This window comes from Panthera uncia (genome assembly GCF_023721935.1).
Source record: "Panthera uncia isolate 11264 chromosome E2 unlocalized genomic scaffold, Puncia_PCG_1.0 HiC_scaffold_19, whole genome shotgun sequence".
NCBI classification, from domain to species: Eukaryota; Metazoa; Chordata; class Mammalia; order Carnivora; family Felidae; genus Panthera; species Panthera uncia.
This window is the reverse complement of record NW_026057588.1, coordinates 13574804-13600757: the sequence shown is the minus strand read 5'-3', so window position 1 is coordinate 13600757 and position 25954 is coordinate 13574804. Positions and strand designations below refer to the sequence as shown.

General features: G+C 47.3%; 1 protein-coding gene across 3 annotated transcripts in view; it reads left to right on the top strand.

Moving 5' to 3' along the window:
- SAMD4B (sterile alpha motif domain containing 4B) overlaps nt 1-25954 on the top strand; it is a 42456-nt gene that overhangs the window by 811 nt on the left and 15691 nt on the right. For all 3 annotated transcript variants that reach the window (XM_049621312.1, XM_049621313.1, XM_049621314.1), the window contains exons 2-3: nt 13235-13637; nt 22916-23386. In XM_049621312.1, coding sequence (XP_049477269.1) covers nt 13442-13637; nt 22916-23386 — 667 coding nt within the window. In that variant the 5' untranslated portion in view covers nt 13235-13441. The remainder of the gene's footprint in view (nt 1-13234; nt 13638-22915; nt 23387-25954) is intronic.

Sequence of the window (25954 nt, the reverse complement as noted above, 5' to 3'; positions counted from 1 at the left end):
CCTCCGGCCCGGAATCTTTCCGAGAGACTCCCCCCCCCTTACCTCCCCACAGTCCTGTCCACACACCGGCGCAGGTCTTGGAAATCTTCCTCAGCGAACCCCTCCTCTGGCCCCAGATCCCCCATCCTCCTCCTCCGTCCAGAAATATTCCCCGGAGGCCACTCCTCGTCTATTCCAACAATGTGTGTCATATCTCCTCCCCGAGCCTCCCTCGTAAGCCCTAAAAATCTCCTGCAGTCTCCCGGAGAGCCCCTCCAGACCCCGCACATTCCAGAAATCTCCCCCAGACACCTACTTCGCATATCCCCACAATCTGCCCGGACTTCCCTGTCACACGTCCTCGAGAATTTTCCCTCCTACCTACCCCCGTACCAGAAATCGCCTGGGAGACGTGCCTCTCGTGGCCCCCCAAATCTCTGAGCCCCCTTCCCCGCCACCATGTCCTTTGGAATGTCCCCAGTGTACCCTGAAAGACTTCCTCAGAGACTCCCTGAGATGTCCTCAGGTCCCCAAAAGTCACCCAGACGACTCCCCCGACGCGCGCGCGCGCACACACACACACACACACACACACACACACACCAGGCATCTCTCAGACACACTCCCCCTTTATGGAGTCGTCCCTTAGGATCCTTCCACAGATCCCAAGGGTTTCTCCCAAAGACCTCCGTTCCCCCAAGTCTCACCACCCCGAAATGCCCTAGAGATCACCCTCACATACCCTACGAATCTTCCCCGCAGACCTCCCTCGCTTATCCCAAATATCTCCTCCAGAGGTTCACTGAAATCTCTGTGGAGAATTTCGATCCCATGTTCCAAAAGCCTTTTCCACAACCCCTTTTATGTATCCCAAATCTTTCCCAGTAAACTATACCACATGTTGCAGAGGTTTCTTCAGGATTCTCAAAAAGTCCCTTGTAGTTTCTGATATTCTCTAGAATCCTCCTTAGAGAACCCTTAAAAATCCCCCCCCCGTGACCTCCTTGAGCCCCTTAAACCTTAAGACCCTCTTCATGACCTCTGTGAGATGCAGTTTTTCAAGACCTCCTCACATCTTCTCAGAGACCTCAGCAGCCCCTCAAGCCCTCCTATTGAGATAAACCCTTGGAATCCCTCCCAGAGACCCTTCTAGCACCCCCCTCAGAAGCCCTTGAATCACTGCTCCAAGACCCCCTGCCTTCTACTAAGACACTTTTCCTAGAGATTTCCCTCCCTGAACTCTTCCTCACAGGTTCTCTCAGGTCCTTTAGAACCCCCCTCCCCGTTCAGTCTTCCCTCAAAATAACTGAGCTCCTGCTCTTAGAAAGTCCCAGAATTCTTTCTGAAAAGCTCTCTGCCCGGACAGTCGCCCATTCCACTCAGAAGGCCCACCTTTCCCATATTATACCCTTTCGAAGACTTTACTCAGAGGTTTCTCCTCATCTGAGTTCTCTGAGGAGTTCCTGAAAAGACCCCTGTCATCGTGCTCCAGTACATCCAAGATCTCTCTGAGAAAGCCACACCTCCCGCAGACGCCCTTTAGAGAATTTTCGTCGAAATTGCCCTGTATTAGCAACCTTATCCCCAGCACTTTGTTCCCACTTCTTTGGAACATCCCTTCGTTTTCCTTCTGTGGCATCCCCATTCAGGACCCTATCCGATTTACCATTTTTAGAATCCCTGTTTGCACCCTCTCGTCTCCTCCGTTCTCTTTCCTCTGAAATCAACTTAGAGGTCCCTCTCAGATCTGAGCCTCCTTGTCTCCTCAGAGGCCGCCAACATCCTCCAGTCCTCTCCCCTCCAGGAGCCTCCATGTCTCCTTTTAATAAAAACATCCTCAAAGACAGCCTCAGGTCTTGAAATCCCAACCTGCAGAGACCTTTTTTCTTAGGTTTCCTCCTCACAGACTCCTCCTTTTGGAGACTGAGCGACCCTTAACACCCTCCTTAGAGACTTCCTGAGGACTCGTCCCATTTTCCTTTCAGCAGCCTTCTCCTTCCTTTCCCCCTTTGAGGGCCTCCTCGCTAAAGAATCCCTTCCCCTAGGGGCGCCGGGGTGGCTTAGTCAGTTAAGCCTCCGACTCTTGATACGGCTCAGGTCATGATCCTCTGTTTGTGAGATAAGCCCCACGTCGGACTCCACGCTGACAGCACAGAGCTTGCTTGGAAGTCTCTCTTTCCCACTCTCTCTGCCCCTCCCCTACTTGTACTTTCTCTGTCTCTCTCTCTCTCTCTCTCCCAAAATAAACATTAAAAAAAAAAAAAACCCTTTCCCTATAGCAGTGGTTCTAAAAGTGTGGTTCTTGGACCAGCAGCACAGATATCACTTGGGAACTGGTTAGAAACGCACATTCTCGGGTCCAGCCCAGACCTACAGAATCAGAAAACTTGAACGTAGGACCCAGCAATGTTTTCAGGAACCCTCCTGGTGATTCTGCTGCATGCTCAAGTTTGAGAATGATTGTCCTGTGAGAGGATTTCCCTTTCCCCCACAGAAAGCCCCCTGAAAGAGGCTTCCGGGTGTGCCTCCGAACCGCTGCCCATCCTCATTTTCCCAAGAGTCGCCTATGGGAAATATCCGCCGTCCAGGAAGTCTTCTTCCCCTCCTTGGAAGGATTCTGGCTACCCTGAAAGGTTACCCCATCCTCTGAGCAATTACTGCACATTCTACCTTTGAATAGTTTCCTTTCAGGTCTTCCTCGGCACTTTCACCTTATGGCTTCCCCTGCACACCATACCCCAGCCTTTGGTGTTCTCGCTTCAGATTGCTGTCTCCTTCAACACATGTGTCCATCTCCAATCTTCCATCTGTTCCTCACCGCATAGGCACCTTCCCTTAAAGGCACTTTCGGTTCTTTGCATTCTGTGTCTTACTGTCCGGAGCCCTCCCTTCTAGAGCACCACTCACCTTCTCCCTTTAGTTGTTCATGTACTCGTCCACTCACCCTCATTGGGCTGCAAGTTTAGAAAGTACTGGGATGTGTCTTGTTTCTCTCTGAATCCCACAAAGTGGGATCTGCCTTCTGTAAGTTATTGGGAATCATTAGAGAGGGGTAGCTCTTTCTTCTGCATTTGGCCAGAAATCTCTAAGTTTTTCAGATCTCACTCCCCATTCAGGCTGTATACACCTTCCCCACCCTCTCCTGTCTTCTTCCTGTACCCAGCGCACATTGCCTCTCCTCCTAGAAGAAGCTCTGTGCCCCACCCACTGCTATCTGAGGGACTTTTCTTTGTGCTCCCTCCTCATTCTGAGCTACCTGAGGTCCTGTGCTTGGTGACCTGCCTCACCCCATCCTCAGTGGCCTGTCAGCCTCCCTCAAGCCTTTATAAGTCTTTATAAGTCTGGAGCTCTCAGCTTTCTCCAAGGGATTCTGTTTCTCTCTGGGGTCAAGAAGGGGAAATGGAGATCACAGAATACAGACTGGGGCCTGCCTTCAGTGAGCTCACAGTACATTAGAGGGGTTGGGCAGGTACACAGGGCAGAACATGAGGTACAAATTATATGCTGTGGAAATTTGGCAGTGAAAGAAGGAGCCCTTTATCTGGAAAGACACGTCATGGAAAAGGTGGTATTTGGGCTCGGTGGTGTTCCACAGGAGTTGGGACAATGATGAGTGGTCTTCCAGGCAGAGGTAACAGCTTTGCAATAGGTCAAAGATAAGAAGGGCTTCTCATCTCCCACTCATGGCATCTCTTCTCTTCACTTAAAGGACAGAGATGAAAGAAAACAGATCTCTTCCATCTTTATTATATTTGCCAGCTATACTCTTGTGACCGTAGAGTGATAATATCGATGATTACTGTTTATTGAGTAATTATTTGCCAGTTACTGTTTAAATGCTTCACATGTATTCTCATCTCATGCTCCTCATAGGGAATCCTACGAGCTAGGTAAACTACAACTAATCTCATAAATGTTGAGGACAGGTGGCACAAATAGAAGGTTTCTGGACCCTGTCCATCCCAAGATGATAGTGCCATGAGTCATAGAGTTGGATTTTCTGTTCAGGTAGGGTTGGGTGCAATGAGGAGGCATTATAGCATAGTATAAGTTAAGTATGCAGACTCTGGGGCCAGACAGGATTTGTGTCCCGCATTGTCACTTACCAGTTTTGTGACCTAGACAACTACTTAACTTCCCTGGCTCTTAGTTTTCACAGCTAAAAAATGAAAGTAATAATGGTAACTTATGTTCTAGAGTTATTATAAGAATTCCATAAGTTAACACGTGAAGTAGCTAAAACAATGTCCTGCGTATAAGTGCTCAGTGTTATCAAAAATGAATGGTTCGGGGCACCTAGGTGGCTCAGTTGGTTAAGCGACCGACTTTGGCTCGGGTCATGATCTCGCAGTCTGTGAGTTCGAGCCCCGTGTCGGGCTCTGTGCCGACAGCTCAGAGCCTGGAGCCTACTTCAGATTCTATGTCTCCCCTTCTCTCTACCCCTCCCCTGCTCACGCTCTGTGTCTTGTCTGTCTCTCAATAATAAATAAACATTAAAAAAAAATTTTTTTAATAAAAAAAATAAATGGTTCACGTCAGCCAGGACTCTAAAGACATAAATGACAGAACCTTAGTTCAAGCTAGTTTAATCAAAAAATGAAGTAATTGACTTGTGTTATTAAAAAGTCCAGAGCTAGGATGACTTCAGTCTTAGCTTCATCCAGGAGTTAAAACAATCTTCTCAGTAATCTCTGCCCATTTTTACAAGGAGTGTCTTCATCCTCAACAAGGTTCTACTTTGTGGTGACAGAGATGGCCTTCAGCAACCCTACGCTTTAATCCTACCTCAACACCCTTAGCGGAAAGAGAACTCTTTCCTGAAAGCCCCAGTTTGAAAACAATTTCTTCCCTGAATAAGTGTGAAATACTAACAGAAGATCCTCAGGGACATGTTTGGAGTTCTGTACCCTGGAATTAATTCTCTTGCTAACTCAGGTTGCTGTGATTCCATCCCATGAGCTTTCTGATATTGGTGGCCGTTCCCCTCCTTGCTTGTTCTCTAGCCTCAATCATTCTCCAGTCTGTGGTCGTTTGGATCCAGAGAGAGTTTATGGCTAATCCCATCCAACCAGACTCTCCTTTGGGATCTCACTGAGAGAGAGAGACAGGGAAGAGGTGACTGGCCAGGTTTGGTGGTAGCCTCAGGGTAGGGTAATGGAATCCAGGAGTAGTGGTATTCAATCCTGTACCTCAGCTTTGGGTTTTCAGGACTCTGAACTTTGAGAGACTTAAGTAAATTACTTTGGGTAGAGTTTTGTTTTGTTTTATTTTAGTGTAAATTTGTTGAATACAGTCTGATTGAGAGCAAGTTACAGAACAACAGTATATAGAGTATGCAAGTCTCAACTCCAGCAGTTAAACAATTTATGGAGGCACTTTTTTAAGTTCTGGACATAGAGCAGTGACTGAAACAGTCAAGGTCTTGGAACTCATGGCCCTTACCTTCTGATGGGGGTGGGTGGAGAGGATACACAAAAGAAATCAGTGATACATGCTATGAAGGAATTAAAACAATAGTATGGAAGAGAGGGTGCCTGTGGCCACTATACTCAAGGTCAGAATTGGCCTTTGAGGAGGTGACAATCGAGACTGATGACCTGAAAGATGAGAAGGCACCTGTTCTCAAGTTGTGGGACGATCTTGGAGTAAGGCATTTTAATCTAAACATTGTTTTAGGTGGAGAAAGGACTGCTGCAAGGTGGAAAATTTTTTCACAGATATTTTATTCAGGATGTGCTATGTGCCAGGTGCTAGGTTAGGAATTGAAAATGTAATGGGGCACCTGGGTGGCTCAGTCGGTTGAGCATCTGACTCTTGATTTCAGCTCAGGTCATGATCCCAAGATCATAGGATTGAGCTCCGGGCCCCACGCTGAGCATGGAACCTGCTTGGGATTCTCTCCCTCTCACCCCTACTCATGTGCTCTCTCTTTCTTTCTCTAAAATAAAATAAAAAAAATTTTTTTAAATGTATGGCAGTGAATAATACAGTCACAGTCTTTCCTTCCCCCATGGATCTTAAAATCTAAGCGTTTCTGGAAGAGCTGCAGCCTTTGATTTCAGTGTTTCAGACCAAAAACTCTTTACTGGGGAGATGAGGAAGATTGGGGCACACGGGAATCCAGATTTAATTGAAGACAGGGAACCAGCCATGTGATGATCTGGGGAAGAACTTCAGGTAGGGGGGTCAACAAGGGCAGAAGCCCTGAGATGTGTTCAAGGAACAAGGAGACAAGTGTGAGGGAGAGGGGACAGAGGCTAGATCATGTAGGGCCTTGTAGGCCATGGTAAGGAATTTATATTTTCACTTAAGAGACTTGGGAAGCTGTTAAAGGGTTTTTAATTTTTTTTTAATGTTTATTTATTTTTGACACAGAGAGAGACAGAGCATGAGTGGGGGAGGGGCAGAGAGAGAGGGAGACACAGAATCTGAAGCAGGCTCCAGGCTCTGAGCTGTCGGCACAGAGCCCGACGCGGGGCTCGAACTCACAGACTGCGAGATCATGACCTGAGCCTAAGTCAGATGCTCAACCAACTGAGCCACCCAGGCGCCCCTGTTAAAGGGTTTTTAAAGCAAGACAGTGACATGATTGGATTTTTTTTTGTTTTTTGGGTTTTTTTGTTTGTTTAAGAATGTTCACTGGTTTCTGCAAGGAGAACAAGGGTAAGAATGGAAGCAGGAGGTGGATTAGGAGGCATTACATTGGTCCAGATGAGAAAGGATAGTGACTTGAATATGGTGATGGTAGTAAAAAATAAGAGAAATAGATATGTTTGGTGTATAGAGAAAACAGGACTTGATGGGATTGGTGACAAGATGATGATAATAGCTAACAACTCTATGAAAGTCGGTAGTGTTATTAAAACCATTTTACAAATGAAAACAGACACAGCATGGTGAAATCATTTGCCCAAAGTTACACAGGTAGTAAGTGGAAGGATTCTGTTTCCAACCCAGACAGTCTGGTCCCAGAGCCACTTGAGTTTTGGGAAAGAAAAAGGATAGCATGTTTAGCCAACGTTAAGAAAAAAGAATTATCGAGACCAGATGACTAGATCGTATGGAAGAAAAAGGAGTCAAAGATGACTTAAGAAATTCTTTGTTGTCCACAGAGAGATGATAGTTGAATCTATAGGAGTTGATTACATCCAAGTGAGAGGATACAAGTATAGAGAAAGGGAAGAGCTAAAGGTAGAGTTTTAGTGGGGAAGGGTCAACACCTATAAGCATGGGATGAGTGAAAGGGAGCAATACATGGGGGCAAGGGGAGAGGGAACCAGCTTCTCTACTCCAGGGTTTCCCACAGCTTATCTTCCGGGAGGCCCCCCTGACTTCTCCACTCCTCTCCCTCCCTTCCCCAGGACTGTTCATACAAAAGCCTCATTCTTAGCTGAGGCAATAGTATGCATATTTTGTGTACATATTTCAGGAGTTTCGGAAAATAATGGTTAGTTTTTACAAAAGAGAAGTTGAGCTCCCTTGGCATCTGACATTCTCTTGTTCTTGCTCAGGTCAGGATGGTGAGTTAATCTTAGGTAACTAACCTATTACCTTGTTCATGAAGTATGAGTTTCTCAAAGGCCTAGGCGTGTGCTGTAGAAGGGCTAGGAATGGGTAGGAAGGCTAATAGAACCCCCTTATTCATCCAGAGATGTTGGCATTAATGGGTGTACCTGTTACCCAACTTTTCTAGGCAATGGAAGGGAATTTACAGGAGGCTATAATATTCTTAGGAACAAGCAAGGGTTCTAAAACCAGACTGTTTGGCCTTGAAAATCTCAGCTTAGCTGTGTGTAGCCTTGGACAAGTGACTTAATCTTTTCTGTGTGTCAGTTTCTTCATTTATAAAATGAGAATAGTGTTATACATGTATATGTGCATGTGTGCGTGTAATATACACGTATGTCACGTATATGTGTAAGGTATAGCGTATGTATTATTTTCAGAATTAAATGAACTCACCCACAGAAAGCTGTTCGCATAGGGCCTGGCACATGACACGGTATATGGTATATGAAGACATGCCAAGCATCATGGTAGGTATTTTTACGTACATTGTTTCACCTCATTCTTATAACCAGCCTCACTGAGGAAGAAACTGAGTTACCTGCCAAAGGTCAACACAGCAAGTAAGTGTCGGCAGGAGAGCCCCATTTTCAGCTACATCTGACTCCACGGTGCTGGTTCCAAGTGAGGAGAGCTGGCTCCAGAGGCACCTCCTATCTGTGGGCTGCTTCTTGTTTGAAGCCAATGAAGGGAGCCTAGTGAGTAATTTTTCCTAAAACCTCTTAGCCAATGTTGGCTTTATTTTCCACCCTCCAGGATTGGTAGATGCTTCCACAGAAGCTTACTTGGTCCCTTAGAGAGCAAATATGGCAGCAGTAAGTTGGGCTGTTTGAGAACTTTTCCGTTGGAATTCCCCTCTAGTGTCTTTCCTCAAAGGCAGGGAGTCATTTTTTTGTCGCACAAAGACAAAGAGATCAGAGCAGTGGTGAATTCTGTTTTTGTATGGGAGCAGTCAAGGCTCTTCCAACTTCAAGTGATAGAAACACAAATTGGCATCAGCCCAAAAGGAATTTATTGGTCCATATAACTGAAAAGTCTGGAGTGAGGTGGCTTCAGTCTGACTAGGTTGGATCCAGATCTTCAGATGTGAACAGGTCTCCCTCTTTGTCCCCTCATCTCTTGACTCTGCTTTCATCTGTGTTGGCTTCATTCTGAGGCAGACTCTCACTGAGGTAGCCGAAGGGGCAGCCAGTAACATCAGGAGATGTATAATCTCAGCAACCCCAATGGAGAACTTCTTTTCCTCAATGGTTCCAGCAGAAGTCCAGTGAAGACTTTCCTTGACCAGTGGACTTGCCATGTCTACTTCTGGAGCCAAGGAAGACAGTTAATTTTCCAAAGGGAACTCAGGGGCTGGTATCAGAAGATGGGCATGGATGGTTGGCAGCAGATCCACCAAAATCCCTCACAGTGTAAGGTGCCTTGGAATAGTCAGCGTGATGCCTCTTTCCTGGCCCATGTCACTAACCGAGGTCTCCCCTTCTCATTGCTGCCAACCACCCAGGAAAAGAGGTAGCCGGGGACCTCTGGCCCTTTGACAGAAGAAGCCATATCACTCTCCTCTCTAGTCACCATCCAGAACAAATACCCAGCATCCTTCTCCTGTCCTAAAAGCAACTGTTTGTTTCTCTGAAGCCCCCAGTGTTTACTGAGGACTGTCACAGCCATTGTTGGGCACTAGATCCTCTCTGCCAGTCATGTTCCCTGAACAACTGGGCAGCTTGAAGGTATAAACTAGAGAGGCCTGAGGGAAGGACAGTTCACAGACTTCTGGTCTTTTCCCAGTGTGTGTCCATCTGGTCCAAGGACTGCAGGCCACATGCTTTGTTTGTTCCTCATGGTGGTTCACTGTTGCTATTTTAATGTGAATTAGTTTCCAATATTTAAAAATAGGGGAAATTTTATTTAAAAATCCAGATTTCCGGTTCCCCTTAAAAAAAAAAAAATCTAAAACCTAACAACACTGGACCCACATTCCCACATGGTAGCAGTTGATCAGAGCTAAAATCATGACTTCTCCCTTTAGATAGGGTATGTGCTTTCTACCTCACCATAGTCCTCCCCAGCCTGCTTCATTCAAAACCTGGACTTAATAAGTGTCATATTTGAGACCCCACTCTGTCCCAAACCTTTGCTTATAGCATTTGGCTCGGGAGAAGATTCTGGTCGTCAGCTTATTTGGGAAGCACAGTGCTGTTGCTCTGGAAAACTAACAACCCAGAAAAAGTTTATGGGAAAGAGTGTGCACAACTTTGGTCTCTTTGTGGATTTGGTCATCTTTTTGCCGTACATGTTGTTGGCATATCAAACCTCTCGTCACAAATGTTCTGTCTGAAATAGTAACATGTCCTTCTATCCTATGAGTTGCCACCCAGTGAAGGAATCCCTCCCACTCCCAAGGGATGTTCATGTAGCCTCCACTTGACCACTTCCAGCAGCCAGGGAGCTATTACCTCCTCACGTGGCAGCCAGTTCCATTCTTGGATAGATATATTATTTTAAAATTCTTCCTTATGTTAAGGCAGATGCTGTCTCCTTAGGGCTGAAATCCACAAAATGTTGGAGGTAGGAAGAGAAACTGATTTTTCAGGCATGTGAACTACCACTCATCCATCCTGCATCCAGGGCAAACATTGATAATCAGTCACAGTATTCTTTCTCACTGAGCCAGATAGTAGAATGCAGCCTTAAAAAAAAATTTTTTTTTAATTCTTTAAAAATTATAGAAGTAATACGTGTTTACTTGCAACTAGTGAAGTGCTACAAAGTTACATAAAGAGACTGTTAATAATTCCTCCTCTCCGAGGTAAACCAATGCGACGGCCTAGGGTGTGTCTTTATACACATTTGTCTATACACATACACATGTAGATATAATGAGGTGTGTAAGGATTTTTGTATGGCTTTTTATCTTCTTTTTATGAAAATGGCATTGTATTGTATGTATTACCATGGAGCTTATGATCAGCCCTGCAGGTTGGTGGTGAAAGATCAAACACTATATATAGATGTAAACGTGCTATGTTTTTTGTATGCTATCAGAATCAAGCATGTTTTTAATAGCTATGTAATATCTCTTTGTATGAGGTGTGCCCCAATTGATTAATCCTTGCCCTTTGATGGATACTCCTGTTGCTTCATTTCTTCTGGATCCTTCACACCATAGTGCCCCAACCAGCCACTACCAGTCGTTGGGAGTTAGCCTGTGAGGTAAAACCCATTTGTCGTGTCTGATCCAGTCTGACTCCTTATCTTACACATTGTAGAGAAGGGAAGCGGACTAGCTCCAGGTCAAAGTGAATCAGTGTCTAGGGCAAGACTAGAACTGAATTTTCTTGACTCTCAACATTTCCTGTGTCCCCTCTCACTTAGAGCCATCCACCCTGGTTCTCCTCTGGAGTAAAAGAACAAATCTAATTCCTCTCCTGTGTGCTACCCCTTCAGATATTCAAAGTCAGCTATATCATTCCTTCTAAGTCTTCTCTTCCACCGGGGAAATTTCCTCAGTGCCTTCAAACTTCTCTTAGGACAGAGTTTCCAAGTCTGTTTCCCATCCTATGGGCCATTCCTTCTGTCATCTTCTCCGGGGCTGTAGAAATCCCAATTGTGGCTTCCATGCTCACCTTATTTATTCATTCTTTCAGCAAATACATACTGAAAACCGTCTGTATGCCAGTCACCATTCTGGGCACTGGGTAACCATATAGCTTGCTTTTTGGTGGAAAGAGAAATAACAAACATAAATAATATCTGAGGGTGTCAAATTATATAGAAGAAATAGCCTAAATAGTGTGACAGACCCCTTAAATCCGATAGTCAGGGAAGCTCTCTCTGAGGAAGTAACATTGAGCTGAGACCTGAGTGACAAGTAGGGGCCAACCATAAATAGGTCTGAAGAAAGAGTTCTAGTGAATAGAAAACTTGTACCAGATGAAATTGGAGAGGCCACAGGAGTCTTCCAGGGACCTGTAGACCAAGATCCATTCAGTTTTAGTTTAGGTTTAGTTTAGGAAATCATTGGAGGATTTTAAGCCAGGAGCAACATTTGATTCCTTTTTAAAGATGTCTTGGCGCGCCTGGGTGTCTCAGTCTGTTAAGCGTCCAACTCTTGATTTCAGCTCAGGTCATGATCTCGCAGTTTGTGAGATCGAGCCCTGCATTGGACTCTGTGCTGCGGGAGCCTAGCCTGCCTGGGATTCTCTCTCCCTTTCTCTCAGCCCCTACTCTGCACATGCATGCTCACTCTCTCTTTCCATCTCTCTCTCTCAAAATAAATTTAAAAAAATAAAAAATAATAAAAAGATTTCTGGGGCACCTGGCTGGCTCAGTTGGAAGAGCATGCAACTCGATCTCACAGTCTTGAGTTCAAGCACCGCGTTGGGTGTAGAGATTAATCAAAAAAGTAAATAAACTTAAGAAGATTTCGTTTTCCCCTACGCTTGCCCTTATATGCAAAGGGATTGACATCTGGGTCAGTTTGCTTTGTTCAGGTGTCCCAGAGAGGATCTGCCAGGTGAGTCATAGCCGTTGTCAGATGCACCTCACAGCGCTCTTCAGCAAGAGGATGGAAGTTCAGGGAGGTGGCAAGACATGAGCCCAGCAAGTTCAGTGGGTCTTTGTGTGGAGTTCTCAGTCCGTGGAGCCAAATGTGGTTTGGGGATAGAGCCAAGGCACTGGTTGTGGGACAGACCAGGAAATGCGAGTAGAGACCTGGAGCTCGAGACACTTAAAAAAAGGCTTCAGAGTAGTGTCCAGAAGTCAGTCCACTGAAGAATAGTCCTGTTGTCTGCCCAGTTAACACAGCTCCTGTGTCGTTCCCATACAAGAGAGGAATTTGAACACTTTCTAGCTTGGGAGTTTTTTACTTTGGATGTGACCCTTCTCAAGTTGGCATCCTCCGTGCTCTTAGGAGTCTGGATGACAGGCATCTTTGGAAGCCAGGGGACTTGGGTCAGGAGTAGCCTTCAGAGGAATGAAGAAGAGGTCTGGGGGAGACTCACCTCAGAGCAGAGATGAGTGGGATCTTAGAGATCAGAGCTGCACCTTTTCCAGAGTGGCAGAGCTGGGTTGAAGGAGGTAAGATTCCCCCAAATCTTTGAAAAAGCCTTTGTCCATGCCCCTACCCTTGGGCACCCAGGCAGTTACTGATCACTTAGCTATCTGCATACTCGAGATCTCCACTGAGGTCACCACCCACTCACATCCTAGCTTTATGAGTCTTAGATTGACATACATAAACTCCATGGAGTCCTCTTAGCAGGTGAGCAATCACTCTTTCCCACTCTCAGAAGAGGTAGGTCAGGGCATGTGCTGGGGGTCACATGTCACATAAGGCCAGGTTTCCATTAATTCAGATCTTTCCCTGTAGTGTGCAGCCTCTCCTATTTCCCATTGCTGGAAAATCCTACCAACTTAATTCTGCTTCCTTTGGCCCTTTGATAGCTAGGACTGAGGGGCAACCTCTTCTCCTTAGTCTTGCTGAGTCCCAATCAGGTGTTTTTTCTACATCTGGAGATTGGTGGGAAAGTTGGTTTAGTGTCTGGTGTTGGCTTCCTCTTTCTCCCAGGAGCTCAGCAGAGCAGACACCCTAGGAGAGGAAGGCATAAAGCCTCCTTACCCTCTCAACCTGCATTCACCGGGCCAGTTCCAGCCCTTTCATTCTGTCTGACCACCTTCCTTCCTTTTCTAGGAGCCTGGAGAGGTGTGGCTGGACCAAGACCTCCCCCGATGTGAGCAGGTTTCCTCCTCCCCCTACCACCCGTTGCCACCACGCCAGGGAACGTCCTCAAGCCCTGGCCCTCAGGGGAGAGGTAACAGGAGCTCTGAGCCGAGACCATGTGACGGCGCTGGCCCTCGCCACCGCCGTCCCCCCCACCCTGGCCCCAGGCCCGGCACCATGATGTTCCGCGACCAGGTGGGCATCCTCGCTGGCTGGTTCAAGGGCTGGAATGAGTGTGAGCAGACGGTGGCCCTGCTGTCACTTCTGAAGCGGGTCACTCGCACCCAGGCCCGGTTCCTGCAGCTCTGCCTGGAGCACTCGCTGGCGGACTGCAATGACATCCACCTGCTAGAGTCGGAGGCCAACAGTGCTGGTGAGTCTCCACCCGGAACAGGAGCAGATATCGGAGGGCTGAGGAGGCCCACCCCACAATGTGCTGAGAAATGTGGGTTCTCAACTTGTTGGTGGAGGGGGAGTCCCTGACCTCCCAAGTCATCATCATTAGTCTCCTGGGGCTTTGTTGCCAGATATCCTCAGGCATGAAATGAGGGGCTACTGGCGGATGGCAGTGCAAACTGGAAACAACCTATAGCAGAAGAAGAGCTATGTAGGGTGGCTTGTCTGGGCGACTGAGAGGAAGGGACTAAGGTCATTACTTATGAAAGTGGATTGGAAGCTGAACAAATAAGTCATTTCTCAAGCTCTGGGACACCAGAGCTAGGAGAGAATTTTAGAAATTCACAAGTAATCTTAAACTGTTCTGTAGGCACAAAGGTAGGTTGGACTTAAGGCATAAATAGCTTCAAGAGAATTTTGAATTTAGGTATAGTCCGTATCAGTTCCCTAAGCACTCAGTAGAGTGTGTACCAGGAGCCTGGTGAGCCAGGCTTCTCTAGAACTCTCTCAGGGGCTCCAGTCATAGACAGGAGTCAGGCCAGAGAACGCTCTCAGGGCACACTGCTGAAGCCATTCTGGCCTGTAGGCTTCCACAGGGCGGGATGGAGAGCTGTTGACCTCAGTGATGGGTGAGAGAGATGGAGGCCAGAGAAGAGGACATTTCGTGCGTACTTGAAGCTAACTGGAAAGGGGACGCAGGGGCTCCGTGTCAGTGCATCCAAACCCTTCCCACCTTCTCCCCCATAATAATAGCTCACATTAAGCCCTTACAACACACCAAGTACTGGCTGTACTTATATACTAACTTGGAAAGCAGTGTTTTTTAGTGTCTCTAGGGTCAGACTGTCTAGGGTTAGATCCCAGGTCTGTCATTTGCAATATAACAAAGTAACTTTCTGAGCCTTGGTTTCTTCCTCTCTAAAACCAAGATAGTAACTGTGCTTACATTTTAGGGTCATTGTGAGCTTTGAGAACAGTGCCTGGCATGTAGTAAACACTCAGTAAATGTCAATTGTTTTTATTGTGAATAACTCATTTAGTCCTCACAACCCCATGAAATTGGTACTGTTATTTTCCCCATTTCATAGGTAAGGAAATCCACATGGGCTGCTAGGAGCCACAGAGTTGCCTGGCTTCCCTCATCTCCCCAGGCCCATTGCCTTCGTAACAATCCCCTTTATTTTTCCGAATATTTACGTATAAGTCAGAGAAGCACCATGGTTATAGGGTGAGGTGGCTCCTCGGGCCAGGACTCACACCGGCTTTAAGTCCCAGTCTGGCAGACAGTGAGAGCAAGAATCTAACAAGACTACAGCAGGCTCAGAGCTCAGCAGCCTCACACTCCTCCACACCAGGGAGGGCTCATCTCTGCTCTGACATCGGTGGCAGGAGTTCTTGGTTGTGGTATGGCTGTGCCCCCAAGTAGGGCTCCTGTGGGACAGGCCGTTTTCTTATGTAGCTTTGTCACACTTCCCTGCCACCCCATCCTGTGAAGGCAGTTGGATGAGCACTAAGTACCAATCTTGTCTGTATCTCAGAATCACCAGTGGTGTTTATTCTATTTATTAGAGCGTGTTTAATTTTTGCATTTGTTTTCAAAACTTGTAAAATCAAACCCTATGAAAAGTAGAAAGTGAGATCTCCTCCCTTCCATACTTCCATCTTCCCAATTGGTGTATGTTTTGTGAGAGATTCTGTGATGTATGAGTATGCACATAGTCTCCCTTCAGCTTTTTCATTATTTTGATCATTTCTTTAAAATGTTTTAATGTTTTATTTGTTTTTGAGAGAGAGAGAGTACGAGTTTGGGAGGGGCAGAAAGAGAGGGACACACAGAATCCGAAGCAGGCTCCAGGCTCTGAGCTGTCAGCACAGAGCCTGACATGGGGCTCGAACCCACGAGCCTGGAGATCATGACCTGAGCTGAAGTTGGATGCTTAACTGACTGAGCCACCCAGGCACCCCTGTTTTGATCTTTTTTTTTTTTTTTAAGTTTATTTAGTTATTTATTTTGAGAGAGAAAGAGCATGTGTAAGGGAAGGGGCAGAGAGAGGGAGAGGGAGAGGGAGAATCCTAAGCAGGCTCCACGCTGTCAGCACAAAGCCCTGAAACCAAGAGTTGGCTGCTTAACCAGCTGAGCCACCCAGGCGCCCAGATCATTTTAATATATAGAGTAGAACACTGTGTATATTAACCAATTTCATTTAACAGTGTAATTTGAAGATCATTTCATATTCAGCACACATGTATATGCCTCATTGTTAATGGCTGCATAATAGGAAGAATAGGTATTTATAGAGGCCTACCTGGGAATCAAACAATTCTTTACGTTTATTACTCATTTAGTCTTCACAACAGCTCTGTAAGGTAGTCTTACTGTTCCCTCATTTTATAGATGAGTAGACTGAGGTCTGGAGAGGTTTAGTGACAAGGAGACTGAGGTCTGGAGAGGTTTAGTGACTTGCCCTGGGTCATACCACTGGTCACAGGTGGAACTGGAATTTGATTTTAGAGCTCTTGCTCCTGACCAGTAGGCTCTACTTTATGGTCTGTTTGGTCTCGCTCATACAAACAGTGCTGCGATGAGTACCCTTTAAGCATCTCTAAGATAAATTCCTAGAATTCTGTGGAACTGCTAGTTTGAAGTGATGTGGATGTGAAAGATTCCTTGTTACCACATCGCCTTAAAAAGACACGGCACCCTTTATACCAAGAACCTGATGCTCATCCCAGATGGTTTGCACTGGGATTTGGGGGTAATGCCTAGCCAGGGTTGAGAATTGATGTGGAACGAATTCACTGATGAGTGAAAATAGGAATCAAGGTCTTCAGCCGCAGCCCCAGGTCAGATGGCGAGAATATATAACAAGCTGGTACTTAGATGGAGAGGTAGGGAAAACTTAGAATGAGAGAAGGAGGGCTATGGTGTATATCAGAGTCAGCAGGAAACCTGCCAGGACTAGAGCAGAGCATGACTAGAGAGAGAAGTGGTCACAGAGGCAAATTCTACAGACCGTTAAATGACTCTTAATGGACATGGGGACTCCTGGGCACCTGGGTGGCTCAGTCGTTGAGCATCCGACTTCAGCTCAGGTCATGATCTTGGAGTTTCTGAGTTCAGGCCCCACATTGGGCTCACTGGTGTCAGCACAGAGCCTGCTTTGGATCCTCTACCCACCTCTCTTTGCCCCTGCACTGCTTGCGTGCACACTTGCTTGCTCTCTCTCAAAAATAAATAAACATTAAAATAATAATAATAGGGTGGGAGGGAGGGCAGGGTGGGTGATGGGTATTGAGGAGGGCACCTTTTGGGATGAGCACTGGGTGTTGTATGGAAACCAATTTGACAGTAAATTTCATATATTAAAAAATAAAAAAAAATTAAAAAAAATTAAAAAAATAATAATAATAATATACATGGGGGCTCCAAGACTAAGGAGGCCTGTGTCTCCTGTCTCGGTCCCTCCCTCAAGTAGAACAGCCCCCTTGCCTTATTTGTGAAGGAAGTAGCTTCTTCCTGGGCCTAGAGGCCTACCTTGTGGGAGGAACTGTGCACCCTCTGACTTTATCTCTTCCCTTGTTTGTTATGGGCTTCCCATTCCCTTGTGTTTCCCAAACTTGCGTCGTTGTCCACATCACCTGGTGGGAGGGAAGTGACTCTTAAAATCCAGCCTCCCCACCCCCCCAACCCTGACCCCACCCCTGAAATCAGAATCCTGAGGGGATGGGCCTGGGAACACGTATCCAAGTTCTTCTGCTGACTAGACAGTTTGAGAGATGATGCTCTGCTGGATGATTCATTTGTTACAGGACATGAGAATGGGAATCAGAACATCCAGGAGTTCTAGATCCAACTCTGCCACTAAAACCTCTTGTGCATTGGACCAGTTCCACCCCTCTTGAGCCTGAGGATCCATATCTGGACAGTGAGAGGGTTGTTCTAGATACTCTCCAAGTGCCTCTTGGGCTCTGAAATAATGTACCAAAGAAGGTAGAGCCACAGCCAAGCATATAACTTTGGGGGCTCAGCACATTTTTCTAAAGGAATAGCTCTTAATATTTTATGAGATGGGGGTGCCTGGGTGACTCAGTCAGTTGAGTGTTCCAACTCTTGATTTTGGCTCAGGTCATGATCCCAGGGTTGTGGGATCGAGCCCTGTGTCAGGCTCCACACTTAGTGTACAGCCTGATTAAGATTCTCTCTTTCTCTCTCTCTGCCCCTCTCCCCTGCGCTCACTCTCTTTTGAAAAGAAAAAAGTGGGGGAGGGGCGGAGGGAGGAAGGAAGGAAAGAAAGAAATGGGCAGATAGGACACCTGTTGGCTAGTTCGTTAAGCATCTGACTCTGGATTTCGGCTCAGGTTATGATCTCACAGTTTGTGTGATTGAGGCTTGCATCAGGCTCTGCGCTGACAGCACAGCACGGAGCCTACTTGGGATTCTCTCTCTCTCTCTGCCCCTCTCCTGCTCATTGCATGTTGCACACTCTTTCTCTCCCTCCCTCTCAAATAAAATAAACTTAAAAAAAAAAAAGGCAGGGAGTACAGACGGCTTGATCTAGGCAAGTGAGTCCCAACCCTGGCTTCATGTCAGAATCACTCAGGGACTCTATAAAAATAATCTGAGGCCTATCCCCAGCGAGTCTAATATTTTTTAAGCTCCCTAGTTGGCTCTTGCGTGCATCCAGTGGAGAACCACTTGTCTTGATACTGACGCTGATACTGACCAGGAAGGTGGTGACCTGCTGGGAGTGGGGAGTTGGGGCTGTAGAAGGGGAATCTGGCCTGGGCTCTTCCTCTCAAGCAGTTGGGAGGGTTTAAGGAAGTCCCCCAAACCCAGGCAGCCAGCATTGGTTTCATAGAAGCAGAATCTGAAACAATACCCAGGAACAGAAAAGCAATACCCTAAGGGTCTGTGGAACAGGAAAGAGAGGCCCCAGGTTACCCCTTGTTGTCATCCCTGTTGCTTCTCCCAGTGCTGTCTTCCCTGCCTGTTTGGAGCTGTAACAGTAATGCTAGTCCTCTCTTTCCTCCTGATGCTGACTTGGACCAAAAGAATAGAGCCAGAGAAGCTGAAATCCCCTTCCCTCCCAGGTCCTTCAGCTTCCTAGGCCACATTTCCTGCATTTCTTTCCTCCTCCTGTCCTCTGAGTCAGAGTCCCTGTATCCAGCAGGTTTAAGCTCCTCCCTATCTGGCTTACTGAATCTGGGTGGGGAAACTGAGGTCAGGAGGGGGCCGTGGCTGAATGAGTCACCAGAGCTCAACTCTCATGCCTCCACCCTCCCTTTAAAGCTCTACTGACACAGTTCATCAAACAAAAATGTGAGCCCCCTGGCCCTCCCCCATGTTTGTGTGAGCTGGGGTGAGATAGAGAAGGGCATGTTTGCAGCCAAACCCCAGCCCCTGTGACTAGTGCCTGAGGCTGCCACGATTATTGCAACAGCCCAGCACGTAAAAATGGATTTGCTCTGTGGCAGTCTCCAAGATATATTTGGCTCCTATGATTTGCCAGGACCCAGGGTCATGACCTATTTAGTTCTGGTCACCTGGCCAAGGAGGGTACTCATGCACAGTGTCTCTGGTCCTCTCCGTGCCTGCAGAATCCAGGTTTGCAGCTTGGTGAGAAGCAGCCATTGGCATCATGGCATTCCCAGCCCCCTCCCCCATCCGCCCACCTCCAGAATTTCATCATTGCTTGTTGTACGTCTAGCTCAGAGGAACCAGAGATATGTCTGTTTTTGGTAAATAACTGCACGAAATCCCCCACCCCTGTTGGGAATCTTAAGGGGGAGTCCCAGATGTGCCCTCCCATATTACTTGCTCCCCACAGCCCTGAAACAGCGTGGGCTCTAGATCTTCAACCAAAAGCAATGACAATAACATTTAAAATGACAGGAGTACTTAACACATGTCAGGTGCTTTGCATGATTGTCTCATTGAACCTTTACAACAACCCTGTGACATAGTGGCTTTTACTACCCCCACTGTACAGAAAAGGAGACCAGGCTCCGAGAGGTTAAAGGACTGGCCCAAAAATATGTTGACCTAGCTCATAGAAGCAGAGGTAGATTTTGAATCCAGGCAAGTTTGCCTGTTGAACTTGTGCCCTTACTCAGTGTACTCTGCTAGGATATGAAACAGGGTCACCTGAGGTCAGGGGATCCTCGAGAGGGCACGCTATACACACATAGACACCACTACCTTCTAGGAGACCATCTGGGTTCAATTCTGCAGGTATTCATTGGGCCCCCACTGTGCCCCAACTCTGGGCCAGACTTTTCTGATCTGAGCAGGAAACGAAGTTTCATCCCCACCCGTCATCTGCAGCCCCAGCTGGGCTCACCCCAAGGGGCCTGAGGCTGCGCAAATTCCTTGGACCAGATCCAGTGCTCACTGATGCTTCCCAGTCATGGGAGGCCCGCCCTCCCCACCACACCGCTACACAGACACATGAGCACACATTTCCCCAGGGTCAGCCTCCAGTCGTCCAAAACCACTCTCTCCTTTCTCCATGGTAGAACAAGGTCCTTCATTGAGCCCAACCCTTGGGGCTGTTCTGTCACGTCCCCTGGCAGTACCAGAGGAGAAGCTGTGTCCCTTAGCCCTGGGGTCCTGGCAGTATCCTGGGGTGGGGGAGGGACTAGACAAGGCTTCTCTCTGTCCCAGATGCCTCTGGCTACTCTGTAAGGCCTAAACAACAGCGATTGAGAACGTCAGGGTAGGGCTGGAAGGAGTAGGCTGACTGTTGGAGGAGAAGGGAGAAAAACACCAATCACTGAGTCATACTGAGTGCTTACTGTGGGCAGACTCTGTCAGGTGCTTTACATGCACTGTCTCCCTAAATCCTCTCAGCAGACCTGTAATCCCTCCTTTCCAGAGGAGGAAATGTATTGCCCAGGCAACTGCATAACACAGCTGGGATATAAGTCTTTGACTTTCTGTCCCTAATCTTCATCACGCTATTTCTTCTCATCAAGAGCCAAAAACTCAGGGATTAAGCCAGGGGAATGGGGTACCAGGGTATTCATTCTTATATGATCTAGTGCCATGTGGAGGTGGGAGGGTGGGAAAAGTGAAGGCTTCCTCAAGTCAGGAAGGCCTGTCCCACCTTGGAAACATCCTTAGATATGGAGATGACCTAAGAGACAGCCTTGTAGTCATGGGAAGCTGGTTCAACAAGGTTTCCTAGCCTTGAGTGGTAGGTCCTGCATGAGATCAGGAAAGCCAAGGATGGCGGAGGGGGAAGGGGGTGGAGAACAAGAGATTTGGCATTGAAGAACTAGTATAGTGTTGTTGGTAAACATTTCTCCCAGTTCTGGAAGCTGACAGACCTGGGCTCAGATCTTGGCTCTGTTTGAGAAAGTGATTCCACCTCCTGAAATTTAGTCCCTCATCCATAAGATGGCAATGTTTTTTGTTTGTTTGTTTAATGTTTATTTATATTTGAGAGAAAGAGAGAGAAAGACAGAGCATGAGCAGGGGAGGGGCAGAGAGAGAGGGAGACTAGAATCTGAAGCAGGCTCTAGGCTCTGAGCTGTCAGCACAGAGCTTGATGTGGGCCTCGAACTCACAAACTGCGAGATCATGACCTGAGCCGAAGTCAGACGCTTAACTGACTGAGCCACCCAGGTGCCCCTTTTTTTGTTTTTTAATTTTTTTTAATGTTTGTTTATATTTGAGAGAGAGAAAGAGCATGAGCGGGGGAGGGGCAGACATAAGATGGCAATGTTAAAAAGAGTTGAGGTGAGGTTCTTAGCATAGTGTCTGGAATATAGTAAGTGCTCAATAAATGCTATTCATTATCATTATTATTGTGTAGTATTACTGTTCTATTTTGGCCAGTACTATGGGCATAGCAGGAATTGATGACTCTGAATGAATAGATGAATCCCTGGGCACTTAAACAGAGGTTCTTTAGGCAGCTTAGAGCAGAGAGTCCCAGGCCAAGAGAATGTGCAGTTATATGGTGAGTTGGGAGTTGTGTATGATTCATTTTCTTAGGGCTACAGATGTTAAGTGTTTCCTTTGCCCTGTAGCATTTTCTCCCATCCTGCAGTCCATTGAGCTAGTCACAGAAGTGGTAACAAGGTTTTCAAGGAAGACCTGTAATAGCTCTTTCCCAAGGCCGCCTTTATGTGGCTGGTCTGGGGCCTTATTACTTAGGGAGTGACCTTCTGGGTCAAAAGGGGAAACCTGGCTCATCTCCATGAGACAGATCTAGGCCCTCACACTGTGGGATGGGAAGGAGATGTCACCAGATGATCACTGTGGCATGGACTGGCCAGTGAGGCTTCCTGGAGGAGGGCAGGTTTAGGCAGTCCGTTAAAAGACAGAATTCAAATGGGAGGAAAGATATTATTGTAGGTTCAAGCCTTGGATCTCAGTGTAAGTGTGGAAACTTGGATGAATGTGATGTGGAGAGAGCCCCGGGGAATGTGGGGGTATCCCACATCTTTATCTGGAGGAATAGGAGGTGGCGAGTGCCCTAAAAATGAAGGTGCTGTTGGCTAGGAGTTCCTGAACGTGAGTCTGTTGGTTGCCATTGGAAGCTCCTGGTCAGGAACATGACATTTGGTGTGCTTTTGAGAAGACAAATCCGTCTGGGTGAATGGGACCAATTGGAAGAGGAAAATCTAGAGGCTGGTCTCTACCACTTAAACAGCAAGCATTTAGTAAATACATTCTTTTATATGCCTGGCCACTTTCCATTCTTTATTAGCTTATTGGATCTCAGAGGAACACTGTGAATTGGGTACTGTAATTATCCCCCAAACTGTTCAGGTTAGGAAATCCGTGTGCAGTGAGGTTCAAGATGACTTGCCCAAGATCTAGCTAGTAAGTTGGAGTCCAAACTGTCTGATTCCAGAGCCCAGACTTTTAACCATCGTATTCCATTGTCATCCACTGTCAGGGAGGAGGCTCTTCCGATAGGGGAAAGGAGATAGAGGCCATGGAGAAAAAGAACAGGGATACAACGAGAAGGGCAGGCCTGGGGACAGCAGGAGGAGCTCAGATTCCAGAGTAGCAAGTTTGGCTGATTGGGGGGCCACAGCAGGTATTGGAGAGTAGGAGTGTTGGAACCAGGAAAAATTACTCTGGAAGTAGGGTGAGTGCATTTGGTCTCACCTGTATGAAGGACAAGCTCAGAGGTCAAGGGGTCATGAAGGGAGAAGGGAAAGGAGATTGGAGCCGAGGGAGCAGGCTGAGGGAGTCCCCTACCCTGGCTTCTCTGACATTCCCTTTTGTTCCCTCTGTAGCCATCGTCAGCCAGTGGCAGCAGGAGTCCAAAGAGAAGGTGGTATCCCTCCTGCTGTCCCACCTGCCCCTGCTTCAGCCAGGCAACACGGAGGCCAAGTCGGAGTACATGAGACTGCTGCAGAAGGTGCTGGCCTACTCGATCGAGAGCAATGCCTTCATCGAGGAGAGCCGCCAGCTGCTCTCTTACGCCCTCATCCACCCGGCCACCACACTGGAGGACCGCAATGCACTGGCCCTCTGGCTGAGCCACCTGGAAGAGCGGCTGGCCAGCGGCTTCCGCACCCGGCCTGAGCCTACCTACCACTCACGCCAAGGCTCAGATGAATGGGGGGGCCCTGCAGAGCTGGGCCCTGGGGAGGCAGGGCCAGGCTGGCAGGACAAGCCACCCCGGGAAAATGGACACGTGCCCTTCCACCCATCCAGCTCAGTGCCGCCAGCCATCAACAGTATTGGGAGCAATGCGAACACAGGTGAGGGAGTGGGGGTCCCAGGAGGCCATACCTACTTGAAAAAGGTCAAACTGGGCTCTCTCTCTTTACTTGCTCTTTGGTCCTGGGCAAGTCTCATAACTTATCTGGGCCTCAGCTTTATGAGGCAGTGCAGAGGTTGTGAACTGACATTCCAGAAGCCATATCTGACCTACAGACTTGTTTTGTTGAGCCCAAACACATTGAAACTTTGGTTTTGTCTTATGCTTTAAAATAAATTTGGTGACATAAGAAATTGAGAATTTTCCCCTAAAACTCCAGATTTCAGCTTCTCTTAAAAAGGGAAAAAAAAAAAAAATCTGAAAACTCAAGGCTTGTATTCCTATAGCAGCAGTAAGATGGGGTTGAAGGATTAAATATTGTCCACCCCCTTCAGACCCTGCACATGTACCCCAGTTGGCCTCTGGCCCCACCACCTCCCTTTGGGCATGTCTGACACCTGCTTGGCCTCTGAAAGTATTGAGCTAATGGCCAAAATCTAAGGTCCATTCCAGCTTAGACATGGTGGATTTGTGGATGTGGTTTCAGCTAATAGCATTGTTTCTGAGAAATCTGTGTTTGTAAGCCTGTTTATATATAAGATGTAATTCACTCTATATGGTAGTAGTAACGGTAGGTAGTGTTGAGCATTGACTGTGCTGTGAGCACTTTTCTGACATGATCTCGTTTAATCCTGGTCACAACCTTATCATCGGCCTCATTCGATAGATGAGAACACTGAGATTCAAAGAGGAGAAGTCGTGTATTCAAAGTTACACACATAACAAGTAGTAGAGCTGGCCACGGTTCAGACTTGGGAAGTCTGACACCAGAGCCTACCTCTGGCCACAATGCTGTTCTCCAACCAAGTGGTCTAGAAAGGGCTATCTTGGTAAGCACCCCAGAGGCTGGGGTGAGCAGTAGGAGCTGGTATTCTAGTAAGTTTTTGAAATACTAGTGGAAATGAACAAGGTAAGGGAAAGAGGGATTTCCAAGACTTGGTGAGATAATATTACCTGACTCCAGGTGAGAGGTTTCCAAGATTTCACCTCAAGATGGCTGGTCCCCTTTGGCTGGCTGGTACTGGCTAAAGCAAGTCAAGAGAGTGGCAGTGAAATGTCATCCATGCCAGTGGGCGGGGTGAACCCTGGGTCTCTGGTACCCAGCTCTGTGGCACCTGGTACACACCTTCTGTCCCCTGAGTATCTTTCTTTCCCCAGTTTAATACGGATGTCCTGGCCACCTGCCTCCCTCCTAGGTGTTGGTAAGAATCAGGGAAAACAGGGATGGAGGGCATTTCTGGCAACTCTGGCAACCCAGAGGGTGTTAGACCTTGTTTTATAGTCTCAGAGCATCATAGTTTCTGGGTCCAAATGGAGAAAATATACTAATAATGATCATTCTAGCTAAGATTATTGAGCATTCGGTCTTTTCCAAAAGCCGTTCTGAGAACTTTATACATACAGATTCTTTGGCTGAGTCACAGAAGAGTCACTTGCCCCAGGTGGTATAGCCAGCATTGAAATCCATGCAGTGTGGCTCCACAGCTCATACTTGTAACTACTCTGCTACATTGCCTCCACCTAAAAGTGACCCTCCCGTAGATGCTCAGACCTCATCAATGGGAGGGGTTACCATGCAGGGTGCCCATACATTTCTTCCTCCCCCCAATAGGAATAGCAGCTATGAAAGGACTAAGCAAGAACATTGTCAGAAAGGGGGTGTGAACCAGAAGAGAGAAAGGAATTGGGCATTCCAGGTAGAGGACATAGCATGAAAGGAAGGCACGGGGTGGCAAATTGGAGTATGCAGACATGTCTGGCTGGGATGGAGAGGTGCAGGGATTTAAATGAGTAATTGCCGTAGCCAACATCCATGTTTACTATGTGCCTGCCCCTGTGCCAAGGACATTACTTGGAAACGGAGGCAGAGGGGGCAAATAAAGTGACTTGCCCAGGATCATAAAGTTAATAGGTGGCAGAGCCAGAATTTCAATGCAGATCTGTCTTGACTCCCAGATCTCAGTATATTAGGGCCACATTCTGGGGGGCCTTGAAGGATAGGGTGAAGCTTTTCAATTTCAAGCAGTTGCAGGAAACAGGAAACCATTAAAATATTTTTGAGTGGGGAGCAGCAAGGACTGGCCTGTAAGGGCAGGCAGGGTGGGTTTGGGGTGCTGCCAAGGACAGACCAGGGTTTCTCGGAGAGCGTGAGGCCCTGGATCTCCGGCCGGCATTCCTGTTTTTATAGCCCTCATGCTGTGGCCAGCCTCCACCCCAGTGCCTGGCCAAGCAGCACTCCTCGGGAACTGCACGATCATTCCAATCAAGATAATTTCCTGCCCTCTCAGCCTTGCCTGCCTTCTTCTTGGCTGAGAGGGAAGGAGGAGGAAGCCATAGGCACCAAGACAGGCCACAGAAAAAAAGAAAAACCTATACCAAGTCCCCTAGGGCCTAGAAGGTGCCATTTTCTGGAAGGCCAGAGCCTTGGAAGGAGCCCTGAGCAGAGGACCCCAGAGGTCACAGCAGAGGTGGAGGCTAGCCTCAGGGGGCTATCAGTGCACTGCCCTTT